This window comes from Vulpes vulpes, chromosome 5 (genome assembly GCF_048418805.1).
Source record: "Vulpes vulpes isolate BD-2025 chromosome 5, VulVul3, whole genome shotgun sequence".
Lineage (NCBI taxonomy): Eukaryota > Metazoa > Chordata > Mammalia > Carnivora > Canidae > Vulpes > Vulpes vulpes.
The window spans coordinates 17,149,282-17,166,153 of record NC_132784.1 but is presented as its reverse complement, the minus strand read 5'-3'; the positions used below and the strand labels follow the sequence as shown (position 1 = coordinate 17,166,153).

At 48.1% G+C, this 16,872-nt stretch overlaps 1 protein-coding gene across 5 annotated transcripts in view; it reads right to left on the bottom strand.

Annotated features, from left to right (window-relative positions):
- The window catches only part of MGAT5 (alpha-1,6-mannosylglycoprotein 6-beta-N-acetylglucosaminyltransferase), a 333,678-nt gene that overhangs the window by 204,259 nt on the left and 112,547 nt on the right, over positions 1-16,872 (bottom strand). For 3 of the 5 annotated variants that reach the window (XM_072757610.1, XM_072757609.1, XM_072757612.1), the window contains one exon: positions 7,997-8,376. In XM_072757610.1, coding sequence (XP_072613711.1) covers positions 7,997-8,237 — 241 coding nt within the window. In that variant the 5' untranslated portion in view covers positions 8,238-8,376. Of the gene's footprint in view, positions 1-7,996; positions 8,380-12,007; positions 12,185-16,872 lie in introns of those variants that run through there. The other 2 variants (XM_072757611.1, XM_072757608.1) reach the window with 2 other exon arrangements.

Below are 16,872 nucleotides of genomic sequence, written 5' to 3'. Positions count from 1 at the left end.
AACTTCAGTTACCTGCCCAAGGTCACAGACCCAGCAAGGAACCCCACAGCTACATATAGACTCTCTAACGACCTTCCAGAATAAACGCTTGTTCCCGTGTCAGAATCATGAGCACAACAGCTACTTGGAGCCAGCCACCTGGACACACAGCCCATGGACAATCCCTTTTGGCTTCTCGTCTCACTAAAAACATTACTTTCAAACTAGCCCCAGCTGGAACTGTCCCACACAGATAGTGTCAGGGCGAAGTGGCTGCTGCCGATCACTCCTCGCTCCTACTAAGTGCCAGGCAGGCGCTGAGCCCTGGGGTACAGTGGGGAACAAGAGACAAAAATCCCTGCTCTTGGGGCGCCTGGGTGGCTCAGTTGATTAAGCGTCTGCCCTGGGCTCAGGTCATGATCCCAGGGTCCTGGGATTGAGTCCCACTTCTCCCTCTCTCTCTGCTGCTCCCCCTGCTTGTGCTCACTCTCTCTCTCTGTCAAATAAATGAAATCTTTTTTTTTTAAATCCCTGCCCTTTAGGGGCTCCAAGGGGGAAAGAGATGATGAACAAATCCAATAAATATGTAATAAAAGGTGGTTTAAGTGCCGTGAACAGAGGTGATTTAAGTGTTGTAAGACTGAGAATGAAATCGTGAGAGAATGGAAGGAGAGGAGGAGCGAGCTATGGGGAGAGGACGCATGCAGGTGGGAGGAAGAGCAGAGGCAGAGACTGGGGACAGGGAAAGTGTCAGCCACCATCCAATAGCTGGTCCCAGAGGACAGCTGGGGTACCCAGACAGATGTGGGAAGGCCCATGGCTCTCGAAGGTGGCCACACTGGCATGCGCTCTGCCCAGGCCGTTCTGACAAGCCCCCAGGTGAGGCGAGCAACCCCACTTCAGGTGCCAGGACACCCTGAGCCCAAGAGCCACACCCCCTCATGCACATTCTCTCCTCAAGCCAGGACTTGAAGCAGCAACGAGGCAGGAAAGGACAGGCCTTGCTGACAAAGAAGCAGCTCCAATCCCTCCCAGGGACACACACTGTTCTCCCATCTACAGAGCCCCCGAGGCCCTCCTCAGACGTGCAGCCAGGCCTCACTGGGCGTGCTTGGGAACCGGGCCTGACTGTGGGAGGGGGGGAAGGGGGGGGATGGGGAAGGGGGAGGCACGGGGGGGCCCCGGCACCACTACTACACATCCCTGGAAAAGTCCCAAGCCCAGAGAGGCCTGTTTTCGGTTCCAAACTTTCTAAAGCAGACAGTCCTTTCCTTAATCACACCAGCCGCATCCCTGTAGAGGAACCATGGCCTCCTCACACACCAAACAGCCCAGCAACTTTTTTTTTCCCCCTCTACTGGTGTCAATCCAAAACAGTGTGTTTCCCTCAAGGGCAGAGAATTGCTGCTTTGGCAGTGCTGGTTTTCCACATCACCCCAGCCCTCCAAGAAAACAATACCCTGACCATCTTTGTAGGAACAGAGGCAAAAAAGAAAAAAGCAAATAAATGAATTTAAAAAAAAAAAAACATTCACAGGCTTTTTGTTTTTTTTAAATCTCCATCCTAAGATTTTTTTTGGCTTCTCTTCCGTAGCAGGGATGGGATGAAACATGCGTACAAGCCCGTCTGACTCTCTAGACGTTACCTAGGTCTGCCACACAGGGCACCGGCCACCTTTTATGAGCTACGTCAGGCCACCAGACCACATCACGGTGGGGGTCTCCCTTCAGCTAATAAGCAGAACCCTAAATGATGTCAAGGCCTTAGAAATGGGCATCCTCAGGCCAACGAGGACCACCTGAAGCCCGACAGTTACTGCTCCACTGCCCCTTGACCAGCAACCAAACATCCTAGCCTTCTTCTCCAGGGCCTACTGTACGCAAGCCTTGCCTCCTTAAGGAAATGGGAGGAACTCCCTTCCTCTTAACCTCTCTTCCTTGGCCCAAGGGTTAACAGGAGATGTGAGGGCAGGGCCAAGGTCCCCAGACAGGGGCAGTCCAGGCTCACTCACACAACATCCATTCTCCTACTCCTCTCTCCACCTTCCATCACACTGAGATCCAGAGCCCAAACGGCCACTGTATGCACTGCCCACCTTCCGCACTGCTCCTTGCCCACATTGTTGAGCCACAGCAACCTCTGTTCTGCCCCTAATATGCACATGCAGGCCTTGGGCACAGGCCCTGCCTTCCACCTGGCATGCTCGGCCTCAACCGCCCTCTTCCCACCCTACCCGGCAGCTCCTCAGTGTCACTGGGGCTAAGAGACACCTCCTTAGACAGGCTTTTCTTTGACCTTCTCACTCCAAACAGCTCGTTATGCACTTTTTTTTTTTAAACATCACACATCCTGACATTTTTCTTCCTGGGATTTATTACTCTCTGATGCTGTCTTGTTTATTATTTCTCCCTCCCAAAATGAACAGAGCCTCCATGAGAGCAGGGGCCTGGTTTGTCTTTTTCTAGCTGGATGCACGAAGCCCAGACAGCACTGCCCCATACCTGCAGAGCGCACAGACATTTCCCACAGTGCCAGGCTGGAGGGATAATAGCCCATGAAGGGACAGTTGGGGTTCAAGAAGTTGAGGGAACCAGGACACAGGCGATAAGGCGGGGTAGGAGGTCAGGAGGGAAAACAGGATATGGGAGGGGGAAGGGGGGGTAGCAGAAAAGCTGAAGACTTCCAGCTGCTTCAGCTTGAGCCCCGTCCCAGCATCCAGAGCAGCCAACAGGCAAGAAAGGTCTCGGTTAATAAGGTGTGGATGGGCCACAAAGGGAGGTGGCCTCTCAACTGCCCAGAGAGCACAAGCAGACGAGGGCCAGGGTTGTAGATAAGAGGTAATCACTGGGCTTCAGAATTTGGGTCAGGCCATGAGAGACAGAGATCAATTCACCTCAGAAACAAGAACGCCATTGAGCCGGGTGAGTGACAGCATTCATGACACAAGGCCCGTGAAGTCGCTGACAGGCAGGGCCCGGCCGTGCAGGCCTGGGAGATGGTGGAGGCCTGGCTCCCCACAAGCCTCTCCGCAGTGTCAGGGTCGCACACACAACGCCCTCCACACCCCACCAGTGAATCCTCCGACTGTCCCACACAGGCTGCCCGGGACATCTTCCAGGCACTACTTCTGAATTACCAAATCCCAAAAGAAGTTCAGAAGTCTCTGCGCAGATCAACGGAACCAGGACGGGGGAGGAGATACTGCTTGAAAGTTTTCCTGTTGTTCGAGGACTAGTCAAACCAATACCACCTGACACGCAGCACCTCGCTCACACCGCACAATCCCGTGGGAGGGAGCTGATATGCACCCCAACAGCCGTGTGTCACCCCTGGGGCCCGGGCCAGGCAGCCTGAATGTGGCAAAGCCACACTGACTGCCTCTAAAGCCCAGGCTCCTCAGTGCTCATCTCTTGACCTGCCACTGAGAAGCAGCATTTCCAGGGGACAGAGAAACACAACACTTGGAGGTGCAGCTTATACAAAGGTGTCTTAAAGTGGACTCAAATGCAGGGGGGCAGCCCGGGTGGCTCAGCGGTTTAGCGCTTCCTTCAGCCCAGAGCCTGATCCTGGAGACCAGGGGATCGAGTCCCGCGTTGGGCTCCCTGCATGGAGCCTGCTTCTCCCTCTGCCTGTGTCTCTGCCTCTCTCTCTGTGTGTCTCTCATGAATAAATAAAGTCTTTAAAAAAAAAAAAAGTGGATTCAAATGCAGAGCTGATACCAAGCAAAATCCCATACAAAGAGTGCCCTACGGATAGAGCAGGGATTGGCAAACGTTTTTGGTGAAGGACCAGACAGTAAACATTTTAGGCTTGACAAGTCCCTGTGGCAACGACTCGGCTCTTGCCGTTGTGGCACAAAAACAGCTGCAGACAACAGAGGGGCACCGAGGCTTCCAAACACTTTATCGATAACAACAGGAGGCTCCGGCCCAAGGCGAGCTTGCTGCCCAGGCATTAGACCATGGGAGTCCTGCAAAACTGTTGAGTCAAGGAGGGATGTGACCTGATCCATGAGTATTTTAGACGGAATTTTTTTTTTTAAGATTTTATTTATTCATAAGAGACACACAGAAAGGAAGAGACAGAGGCAGAGGGAGAAGCAGGCCTGATGCGGGACTCGATTCCAGGACCCCGGGATCACACCCTGAGTTCAACCACTGAGCCACTCAGGGCCCCTATTTTAGACTGAATTATGGGGACTTCTGAAAGATGGTGTCAGCATATTTTAGATGTCCTCTAAAATCCTGGTTTTACTATATTTCTCTGCTATTACAGTTGTTATAAACAACTGGAAGTGGTTTTGTTTCAATCAACGTTTATACAAACTGACAGAGGTCTAAATTTGACCCACAGGTCACAGTTCGCTGAACCCTTCTGTTCTAGGACCTCAAGCCAGGGATTCTTTAAAAATCAGTAAAAATCTGGGCAGCCTGGGTGGCTCAATGGTTTAGCGCCTGCCTTTAGCCCAGGGCCTGATCCTGGAGACCCGGGATTGAATCCCACATCGGGCTCCCCGCGTGGAGCCTGCTTCTCCCTCTGCCTGTGACTCTGTCTCTCTCTGTCTCTCATGAATAAATAAAATCTTAAAAAAAAATCGGTAAAAATCTGAAGTCAGGTACTATGATTCTTCAAATGCCTGCCCCCAGCTACAGAAGACATGCATCCATCATACTAAGAGCCTCTGATTATGCCAATATGTGGATGAGAGAAAGAAGATTTTTTTTTCTTTCTTTGATCTAATAATGGGACTGACTCAGAGCAGACACAGATACCAGCCATACAGGATCAGCGCTTTACTCTCTTAGGGCAGGCGTCTAGGCAGTGCTCTGTACATGGGCTGCATCTGTGGCAGAAAAAAAGATTGCAAACCAATGTCTCAGGCATCCTCATCCCCTCTGTGCCAGCCCAGATAAACCACTGAATATCCTGTGGTCTTGCATCTCCTGATGTCAACCAACAGAGCAGCCTGGCTGCTGACATGCCTGCAACTGGTACCAATGGACTCCAGGGGAAGCATGCAATGTCAGAACGGCTCTCCAGCTTCCCATGACTGGCCCTGGACCACATCATCTCACTCAATCCCAGTTGCTGATGCCCAGAACCAAGAAATGGAGAAGGCCAGGCTGTCAAATTTTAAGTAACAAAAACTAGCTATCTGCTTGAGAATGTCTCTAAGAAGATGCTGTGTTTGCTGTCTTACTCTTAGCTCAACAGTCCTCCAAGGTGGGGAGGGAGGCATGTCTGGACACATGTTTGATGGTCACCACTAGGGCGGTGTCACTGGCATCTAGTGGGTACAGACACCAGAGATACTGCTTAACATCCTATAGCGTGTGACCAGTCCCCACAACAAAGAATTATCTAGCCCCAAATGCCAAGAGTTCCAACGTGACAAATCCTGTTTTAGTGGGATTTTGCCAAATGATGGTCCTGGGGCCTCCAGCACATATGCACGGGTCCAATTAAATTCCACCAACTCAGCTCCAAAGACACTCTGATTGACATGCAGGGTTGATGAGATGCAAGAGAAAAACAGCAGTGTGTGTGACATCTGCCAACAGGGCCCGTTTGGTTGTTTCTTTGGTGTTTCTCAGAAAAAGAATAATGACTTTGCTAAGGGTCACCTGTACACTGGAGGAAGCTAGAACCCATTTTTGTAGTTTCTCTAAGCTCCACACTCCTATGTGCATAAGCATATAAGGTGGCCAGAATCCTAACAGACTACTCTGGAGTTCTGGTAACCTTTAACAATACACTGAGTCTGCAAGATTGAAAGCTACGACCATATCACTGCCCCTGGGGAAGTAGAGGAAGCCTACCCTAGGAGATGTTCAGCAGTAAACAAGACCTAACAAGACTCCAAACAACTAGGAAAATTTAAAGTCTATAAATTTACCATTTATGGGGTTTCTTCTTCCCCATGAAAAGGTTTGACAGACTGCGATCAATAGGAGGAAATTAGTAATGGACTACTTGCCTCTCCCCCCAAAAATTTAACCGATGGGATGTACCGAACCAGAAACTTGAAAATGGCATCGATTTTATTTTTTATATTTACTTTTTGCACACAAGTGACACTAACACTGACAGTTTGTGTTATTTATTCTTTCTGATGGTTTATCTATGATATTCAGGAAATATTATAGAAGACTGAAGCCAATGGGTAATTTTATATCCTCTGAAAATCTACCTAGCTGCTTTTCAGTGTGGGTTCTCAAAATGGAGTCTCTTATTTTGTAATCCATCAGGTCACAAAAGGGGGCATTTATTTAGACATGTTGAAAGCCAATGCCTACAGACACTGCCAAATCAAATAGATTAAAAGCAGACAGTGTGATCATTCCAACAGTAGGCAGTGAAAAAGAATTTCCACATTGTAGGCTAAAAGCAACCATTTTCAGGGCACCTGCATGGCTCTGTTGTTTAAACATCTGACTCTTGGTTTCAGTTCAGGTCAAGATCTCAGAGTCATTAGATCGAGTCCTGCCTTAGGCTCTGCGCTGGGCCTGAGGCCTGCTTAAGATTCTCTCTCTCCCTCCCCTCTGCTCCTTGCCCCAATTCCACCTCTCTCTTTAAAAACAAACAAAACCCAAAAAACAAAACAATCATTTTCTCCTTACCAAAAATATACGTATGAAATTTACAAGTAACCAAATTTCCTGGATCCTTTTGAAAAGAAAAAAATTATGTAAAATTAAGTATGATTTCCTGTGTTTGAACTCAAGCTTCAGACTGCTGCTCTGTACATTTTCAGGAAAACGCCATCTGAATTCCATACACTTCAGAGCCCAGGATTGATGTGTCACAAAGGAGAGCTCCAACATTGTCCACCTCGGCCAATCCCATTCTTGGATCTCATTTATAGGATACCCCAGAGTCCCAAACCCTGTGGCCACTAAGGTCCCTGTTCAGTGACTAGATTTGTCAATGAGCAACAAGACAGGCCAGGCCATCTTCTGTGGATTAAGTCTACTCCTATACTTGGTGATCACAGCAGAGCTGGGAGTTGGGTTCCCCATCACACGGTATGATCCAAATTTCATTTACAATCTTTGTTTTCTATTTGTGCGTCTATGCCTTTTAAAGTATTTTGCATATATACGTATATTTTTGAGTGTATATATAAAATATCACAAAGATATACACTGAGATGTTCATTATGGTTATTTCCTAGAATGGATTTATATGTGATCTTCTTTATTCTTGGGTGTTTTTTTTTTTTTTTTTGGCACATTTAGGGCTTCCAGCTTTTTTTATATTAAGCATAACTTTTGCCAAAAGAAAAATAAGTAATATTCTGTATGCAATTTTTTTTTTCCCACTCAACCTCATTTCTAAAAGAGTTTTAGGTACCGACACAAAAAAACAACGTGTACAATAAGACTTCTTTCAAAGTCAGGGCAGTTAGAGATAAGGGCAAGAAATAAGAACAGTCAACTCTCAAGAAGCCAAAGATGAAAGCTGTTAGCCAGCACGAAAGCCCTAGTGTCCTACATGCTGGCCGGAGGGAGGCACACACTTGGCTTTGGGTTTCTCCCCACCCTCCTTACCTCACCCTGTCCACCCCCCACCCCCCAAGTCCTCATTCCTCCCCACAGTCCTCCCCACCCTTCTTACCTCACCCCCACCCAATCTTAATTAAGTTTTGTTTAGGGAAAGAGAACGAGAATATTTTTCTACATTCCCTGATCCTACTCCCAGATGAGATCATGCAATCTAGACATGTGTTGAGGGAAGAAGAGCTAGCTACAAACACAACCAACAGAGTGCTAACTGTGCTGCCGGCTGCTCCCAGTGCTGACCATCAGTCAGTATGCACAAGAACTCAGAGTGTCCCAAAGGGCATGGCTTTAGGTTTCTAGAAGGGTCCCTCTGTGTGCAACTCGCTGCTGCAAAGGCAGTGGCAAGAGTTGCACTCTATCTGTGATAACACTGAGGCCGCGAGCCTCTGGAGTCCTTTGGAGGCAGAGGCACACTGCACCAAGGAGCCCCAAGCCCTGGGAGCACAGCACTTACCGTAAGCTGTCATGACACCAGCGTATGGCCCATCCACCACATTCCGGTTCTCTTCCGCCAGTGCCTTGATGTACCTCTTGCTGAGATCCAGGATCTGCTCACGCAGCATGGAGCTGCTCTCAGGCTGAGTTCGCTGCTGGATGGTAAAATGCAGGAGCATCATGCCCCAGATAAAGCCAAAAGTCACGAGGAAGAAGCCCAGCTTCTGAGAGGACAGCTTCCACGGAGTAAAGAGAGCCATCGCTCTCTGGCAACTTCACCTGCCCTTGGCTCTTAAAACGCAGAAGGAAGACACAAGTTCATGATGCAGGCTGGGTCTGCGGGCTCACCAGTCTCACTCTGGCTCCTGCGTCAGCTGATTTCCTTTCCCCGTTTCCATTCTGCTGTGAAGAGAGGGGCAGGTTAGCAGAGTGGTCGTGGCAAAGCACAGGGAAACCCACCGGGAGCCATGTGTTCACTCCCAATAGCTCCAAAACGCGGACTTCCTTTTTTTCTTAATTTGCTGGTTCAATATCTTTATGTTATGATTCCAGATCTGTAAGCTGAGAGGGGAAATCTGGCTGGGCGACAAAGAGCTGCACAAATACAGAGGAGGAAATGCGTGTCTGACTATGTTAACAGGTGTAGCAGGGCTGTTCCAGTCTGGACCAAGTTCAAAACAGGAAGCTTGTTTTGCAAGGTGGGGAGGAGATGGAAGGATATTTCACCGAATGTCAGCAAAAACCCAAGTGGAGGGTGGAGTCATAGCACCACCGGGCACTTCCAGGCATCTGGAACTCGAGCTTACAAAGTCATGACTGTGTGCTCTGACAAGGATTCAAGCACACAACTGCAGAATGTGGGTGCCTCTGCAGGGGTCAGTAGACCAGGAAAGGGGAGCAAGCCCCCATATTATGTAAGCATGGCCCGCTTGCATCAGCAGTGTCTGGAGAGAGATGAAGTGAAGCTCTTGGGGCCACCAGGTGGCCTCTCCCCCGGCACCAGAGCAGAGGCTATGCCAGGGGTACCCCCATGGTCTTCCTGTTCTAGCTACCATGAGTGAAAGAGGCACCTCACCACTCATTTGCACACTTCAGCACAGGAAATGTTGAGCACATGACAGCCTCCCTTTCCTGTAGGTTCTCACTTTCACTCACAACCATGGGGCAAAATGTGAGTTTAAAAGGCACGGTTTCGGGCAGCCTGGGTGGCTCAGTGGTTTAGCACCTGCCTTCGGCCCAGGGCGTGATCCTGGAGTCCTGGGATCGATTCCCACGTTGGGCTTCCTGCATGGAGTCTGCTTCTCCCTCTGCCTGTGTCTCTGTCTCTGTCTCTCTCTCTCTCTGTGTGTCTCTCATGAATAAATAAATTTAAAAATCTTAAAAAAATAAAAAATAAATAAAAATAAATAAAAGGCATGGTTTCAATACTCAACAGCCAGATCCTATTTGGTGTTGGATACCAAGCCCACAAGACTTTGCCAAGCAAGTCTTCCCAGAATATGAGGCTGAAGCAGAGGTTGCAAATGGATTAGAAGGAGGCCAAACTCTCCAGCCCTTGAACCAGAGTCTTGGGCCCAAGAACGAGCCAGCTTACAGACTGGCACCATTTTCTAAGTGTGCCAAGGGAAAAGCTGAGCAATGATCTCCTATGCGGCACTAACTCAGGATGCATTCAGTGTATGTATGTTTTAATTCAAAGTATTCTTTGTAAACAGGCTAAGAAGGAATGAAGGGTGAGATTGTGGAGCAATCAGCTTCCAGAATCTGTAATGTGGCAGATCTGCGTTGGTCATTCTGTTTTCCTCACCTATGAACGGTTATCAGTAGTTGGTAGGACAGCTCCTAATAGTAAATGATAAATAAATTCTAGGTATGTCCCAGGCATTGTGATAAATGCTTTTTGTGCCCGCGCTCACTGAATTCTCAGGAGAGTCCTATACAGTCCGAACTACTATTGTCATTCTGCTTTATAGATGAAAAACAAAGGCCCAGAGAGACTAACTTGCCCAAGGTCAACCAGCTATGTGGCAGAGGGACAATCTCGGGACAGCCTAGGACCCCATGCACTGCCTTCCCTCGCCACCCCTCTGTCCCCACTAGCCTGCTTATCTATGGCCAACATCTGCTTGTACATGTTTAAAAGGCTGTCGTAAGTTGCAAAGAAGAAACTGTGATAGAAATCCTATGGAGCTCAAAGCCCTAAAACATTTACTTATTGGCCTTTAACAGAAAAAGATTACCAACTCCTGAGTTCTAGACCAGTGGCTCTTCAAAGCACGGTCCCGAACTCCACAGCAGCAGAAACACCAGTGGGACGTGCAGATTATCAGGCCCCAGACCTACTTCATCAGCAACTTTGGGGGGAAAGGGGCAGCAATCTGTGTTTCAACAAGCCCTCCAGGCGCTTCTGAGGGCTACTCCACTCTGAGCGCCTCTAATCCAGGCAGATGGATGTCCTTACCCTGCCATACCACTGCACTAACCATACAGCATGGCTCCGACTCCCTCTCGTAATACCGTGTCACTTAAATTCCTCGGTCCTGGCCACACCTTCCACACCTGCTGGTCAGCTACCACTGTAGCCCTGCACATCCGACCCCTTCAGGGTCTCCTCGTGTTCACTCACGCTGCTTTCCCTATCTGCCTGGCCCTCTGCACAACACACCAATAAACCAAACCCAAGCCCCAGCTCCAGTCACACTGGCTTTAGACCACTTTCCCTACTGTTCCAGGCTACGACATCCCTTGCCAGTTGGCAGTTTAAAACACTTCTCTGTCTATATAGGTTGCTTGCCAGTTTCTGTATGGGATCCCATGACATCTTTTAAAGGACCCTCCCCCCACCACCAAGTACATTCTCAGAGAAGGGCAGTGGCTGCAGGGGCACCTGATGACCAAGCAAGCTCATCCTTCAGACACTAGGGCACTGTATCCGGCCCTTCCAAATGAGGCCTGGCTCAGCAACACCTGCCCTTTTTCTTTTATTTTTTAAAGATTTTATTTGTTTATTCACGAGAGGTACACATGGAGAGGCAGAGACACAGGCTGAGAGAGGAGCAGGTTCCCTGGGTGGAGCCTAATGTGGGACTCGATCCCAGGACCCCAGGATCATGCCCTGAGCCAAAGGCAGTGGCTCAACCACTGAGCCACCCAGATGCCCCTGCCATCTCTCCTCCACTCACTCTATAACATATACTGAGTACTTGCTGCCATCGGGCCCTAGGGACTGAACAAACAAGACTGAGATCCCAGCCTCATGGGGCTGATGCTTCAAAGCCACTTCTCTTCACTGAGGGCTGCCCCAGGTCCTTAGGAAGCGGCTGTGCTTCCTGTTTGATAACCCACACCAGTGAGTCAACTGTACCAGAGGGCTAAAGGGATTTTCCCAAGGCAACTAAACTACACGCTATACTAAAAATGACAGTCATCTGGCAATTTGCTTTTGCTATTTTAGAGGAGGACCCCAAATGCATACAGGAATTATTACCTGTTAACTTTCAGACAGGGAACTCCACTCCACTTCATCAATGAACCCCCTGAAGAAGCTGCTCAAGGCTACAAAGCAAGGGCAAGGCCAAGTCCAAGAACGGGGCAAGGACCTCAGCAGAAGGTAGTGTGTTTCTCTGCCTTGGGGGACAGTCAGAACCACCCAGGTGGCATATCTGAGCAGCAAAAAGATGGTCGAGAAACCCAGCCAACGTTAAACTGTACCAGCTCAGAGACATACAAATTTGGAGTGAAAAAATCCCTAATTCCAAGTTCAGAGAACAGTTCTGATTACTGAGGGCCCGGATTTTAAGTCACCACAGAACTGCCAGGAATATTCTTTTCTCCAATGGAATCTACAGTATGAAATATCAGCAACTATCTCAGCATACCCCCAGCACACACAGAGAACTGAATTAAAACTCCTCAATCCTTACCAGCTCAGAATCTTAAAAGACTTTTCAAAATCAGTACCTGGGAAACACCCCTAACTCCCACAGTAACAGGGCGGGGGGTGGAAGGGCAAGGGGACAGCAATCCTCACCAGACGGTGCCAGAGCCATGAAAGGACGTAACGATCATCAGCAGCGACAGTTGCAAAATTCATCAAGAGGCTGCAGAACAGTCATGATCAAACAGCGGTGGATCTGGCTACGAATCTGCCTGCCTCCAGACGTCCTAACTTAGCTGGAGCCTCTTGCAAAATGGAGCCAAAAGGCACAAAGACACAGTCTATCTCAGGCCCTGTTGCCAACCAGAACAATGCCAGCCCAAGGCCACGACCCAGTCTGTGCTCCAGAAAGAAGTCTGCACCAAGTCTGTTTGCAATGAACTAAGCTTCTAGGTCCATCACTGCCACTAACCATCCTGATATGCACCTCCTCTACTCCCGTACTTCCTAAAAGAGCAGCATTCACTTCCTTCCTCCCCATTCACTCCACACAACAAAATCTGGCTTCCTCCTTTCCCGAAACAGATCGAAGATCTTTGGCACAGAAACGTGTCGGTTCTCATTTAAAAAGTAAAAGCGTATGAAAACATGTGCAACATCATTAGCCATTAGGGAAATGCAAATTAAAACCACCCTGAGATACTAGCTTGTATCCACTAGGATGGTTACACTCAAAAAAGGGAGCTCAGGGTCCCTGGGTGGCACAGCGGTTTGGCGCCTGCCTTTGGCCCAGGGCGCGATCCTGGAGACCCGGGATTGAGTCCCACGTCGGGCTCCCGGTGCATGGAGCCTGCTTCTCCCTTTGCCTGTGTCTCTGTGTCTCTCATGAATAAATAAATAAAATCTTTAAAAAAAAAAAGGGGGAGCTCAGAACAAGTGTTGGTGAGGATGTACAGAAATTGCAACCTTTATAATATGACGAGTGGAAATGTACAACAATGTAGCTGCTATGGAAAATAGGCTGGCGGTTCCTCAAATGGTTAACCACAGAGCTGCCATGTGACCCAGGCATCTCCACTCCTAAAATTCTCCCCAGAGAAATGAAAGTACATGCCCACACAAAAACTTGTACATAAATGTTCATAGCAACCTTGCTCATAATAAAACTAAAACGACTCAAATGTCCATCAACTGACAAACAGATGAGAAAAACACATACAGTGGAATACTACTCAACCAATGAGATTAAGTCAGGTTCTGCTATGTGCTACAACACAGAGGTTCCCTAAAAACATTCTGCAAAGTGAAAAAAGGCAGTCAGAAAAAAAAAAACCCTACATATTGTATCAGTTTATTTTTATGAAATGTCTAGAGGAGGCAAATCTAGAGACGCAGAAAGTACAACAGTCACTGTTCTGGGCTTGTGAAAATAGGGGAGTTGGGACGGGACAGCCCAGCATGCAGGATTTTGGGGGAATAATGAAAATGTTCCAGAATTAACTGTGATGGATGCACAATTCTGTAGATATATTAAAAACACTGAATTATACACTTTATACGAGAGAATTACAGGATATATGAATCATAGCTCAATAAAGCTGTTACTGAAAAAAGAGGGAAGCCCACCTCCAGAGTTGGGGGTATGAAGAGGAGTTGTATGTGGAGACAGGCAGATGAGCCTCACAGGCCACTGGAGCCCCAGCAAGGACCCACTTCTTCCCCTACAGTCCAGCCAAGGCCAGGTTGTGCCATCACTAAGGGCTGACCACAGGCCTATGAAGTGATGGACATTACATGGAAAAATCTGCCACTGGCTACCAGACATATGGCTGCTCTTATGAGCCCCCATTAACCTCACAGACCACTCCATTCGCCCCCGTCAAGGCAAGGTCTGCTTTGCCTGCTGGATGCCAAGTTTGCAAACCACTGGAGAACACACAGAACAATAGCCCAGTTCCAGTGGAGATAGAGGAAGCAAGTAGTGCCTGCAGGTGCCCATCCGCATCCTTGGAGAGCACATTCCTTACATCAGGAGCGTTCTCTACAGACGATGAAGGAAGCTGGAAATGCCTGTCCCTTCAGGAGCAATGCCAGCCCCAACCACGGAGATGTGATCTTTCCCTAAGGCCCCGCAGAACCGCCCCTCAACACTGACATGGGTCAGCTGTGCTCGAACAGTCATCCACACACCTCTTCTGTCCTCGCTGTGCACCACGTGAAGCCCGTCCTATCTATCTGTAACTGGAGGCTCTTTGCCTAATTTTTGCCTCATCTTATGCAGTAACACTCAAGAAATCCTGAGTCAGCTCTGCTCTTCCACGTTGCCTTGGGAAATCCCACCCAGATCTCATAAATGCACCCCACTTTCTGCACAGAGCCTCTCATGGCTCCCTAAACTGAAGACAGCTCCTCCTCCTTGGAACACTCACAGCAGTTTGTGCTTCTTCTGAAAGGCTTTTTACCTACTCTATGGGATAATTGTCCTTTTCATCTCTCCTATAGGGTTCCTAAGTGCCCCAAAGATGGAGAACGCCAGAAACGGTCACATTTTGCACACAGTGGATGGTCATGCAGTGTCTGCTAGATGGAAGGGCAGGATGGTGGAAATGAGATGAAGAAATACAAGTGAGCAATGATCTCCAAGACCTCCTCCTGCTGCGAACCACAGAGAAGAACCCTGACACTCCAAGTCTGTATTTGTCCCTTACCTGTCAGAAGTTTTCACCCTAAGATATTGTCATACAGTAGTGGAAAATCACTGTGCCCTTGAGTAAATGGGGTTCAACTACAGAGAATAAGGCAGTTAGGTATGAGAAGAAAAAGAAAAAAAACCTCCTGACAGAAATCCCAGAGGGTGGGGCACCTGGGTGGCTCACTGGTTGAGTGTCTGCCTTCATTCAGTTCAGGGCATGATCCCCAGGTCCAGGATCAAGTCTCACATCAGGCTCCTTACAGGGAGCCTGCTTCTCCTTCTGCCCATGTCTCTGCCTCTCTGTGTGTCTCTCATGAATGAAGAAAATCTTAAAAAAAAAAAAAACCCAAAGGGACAGTAATTGTGGGAATGAAAAGGTCTCTAAGACAAGCAATGTGAAGGGGAACAAGTGATGGTGGGTGGGTCCTTGGGGGAGGCTGCTGGTGTCATCGTTGGTTATCCAAGATGATCACAGGAAGACACCAGAAGGAATGGTGAGAAAGAACTGGAAAGCATATCTGTTCCCAGGCCTGGAAATCTTGACTCTACAGCTTGCTCTACCCACTGGCACTGTGTGATCCCAGACAAGTCTTCCTGTCTCAGTTTCTGCATGTTTGAAATTGGGAAAGTTGTAGAAGCACAGAACACTGTCAGACCTGGAGGAGTAGGGGTGAAGGATCCTACTTACTGGTTTCCAAACTGTGTCTCAAAGGACTTCAGGGTTCCAGAGAGATTTCTATCTCTGGGGTTCCACAGATGCTTTCATTGAAATTTTGTGTTTCTCTACTTAAAATATGTTCTTTAAAAAAATCTGTTAGGGGGATGCCTGGGTGACTCAGTGATTGAGCGTCTACCTTTGGCTCAGGGTGTGATCCTGGGGTCCCAGGACTGAGTCCTGCATCGGGCTCCCCCCGGAGAGCCTGCTTCTCCCTCTGCCTATGTCTCTACCTCTCTCTGTGTGTCTCTCGTGAATAAATAAAATCCTTAAAAAAAATCTGTTAGAAAAATTTTTACACTGTAGAGGTTCAGAACAAAACTTCCCTAGCTACCTCTGTAAGGGTGGAGTTTGAACTTTGAATCTCTGTTATCTGGTCAGGATACTGATGCTCGGCAGTAGTCTCATTTGCTTATTTGCTCCATAAAATTCAGTGCCACGTATCTACTCATAAAAAACTATATGACAGAGAACTGATACCCTAATTAAATGCGAGATGAGGGTCAGTTGTAAAATGTAAGTTTCAGAGGCTTCTTGTTGGACTTGTAAGCAGTAACCAGAGTCTTTAGATAATGTTAATAATTTAACTCTGAAACAATTTCCTACTACTTCTCCATTTGTATGAAGAGTGATGTCGAGTGTCTGGGGAATTGTCTTTTAAGCTTAGACTATAGTTCTAATGTCATGTCCCACCAACCACCAGGGGTTTGGTAAAATCAAAGACAGGAAGAAAAATACACATTTATGGCATTACTGGTCTTATCTTCCTTAAGAGAGAGTCTGGGGGGACACTATTGCTCTAACTAGGGAGGTCTCGTGTTATTAAAAAGACAAGTGAGGGAAGATGGAAGGAAAAGCAAAGCCGATTTTTCTTTCAAAGTAGGTCCAAAGTCCTGAGAAGTTGCTCTGAAGTTGTTCACTCCCTAGAAGGGCCCGGACACATAGGCCCAGTACCACCATCCTGAAACCAGTTGTAGGGCCCACTCAGCAGCAGCAGCTCCCGGTGTGAAGTAGGAATCCTTTGACAGCTGTGATAACCACTGAGCTCACCAACGCCCCATCCTAGGGAGAAGAGGAGCTCAGGAACCAGCCAAGGTGCTGGTTCAAACAGGTGCAAACAGGAGGAGTCCTTCTTCCCCACTTTCGTGACTTGGTCCTCGGACACATTCTAGTACTTTTCTTTATAAACAGGAAAAACGCATTCTCAATGAAAACAGCCTGCTCCCCTTAGACCCGGCTCAACAAGTCTTATTTTGAGTCACTAACTGAAAAATACCCACTAAAACAGCACGCCTTTAGGATACGAGGGGAAGATTTTTCAATGTCCGGTTTTGTGTTTTGTTTTGTTTTGCTTTTGATGTCTGGGCTTTTAATGGCCCAGTCCTTTCGACATTTCAAGCGATCAAACCAAGATAGGCCTCTGCCCAGAGTTTTCATTTATTATGCTCCACCTGCATTCCTAGTGTGGGCAGGGAAAGGAAAGAAATCCAACCCCACCCATCTGAAGTGGGTATACGCCTCGCAGTTACACGGCCCGTGGAGCACAGTTCAGCACTCCACAGCTGGCATCAACGGCAAATACTTTCACATACAGTAACAAGGCTAATGACT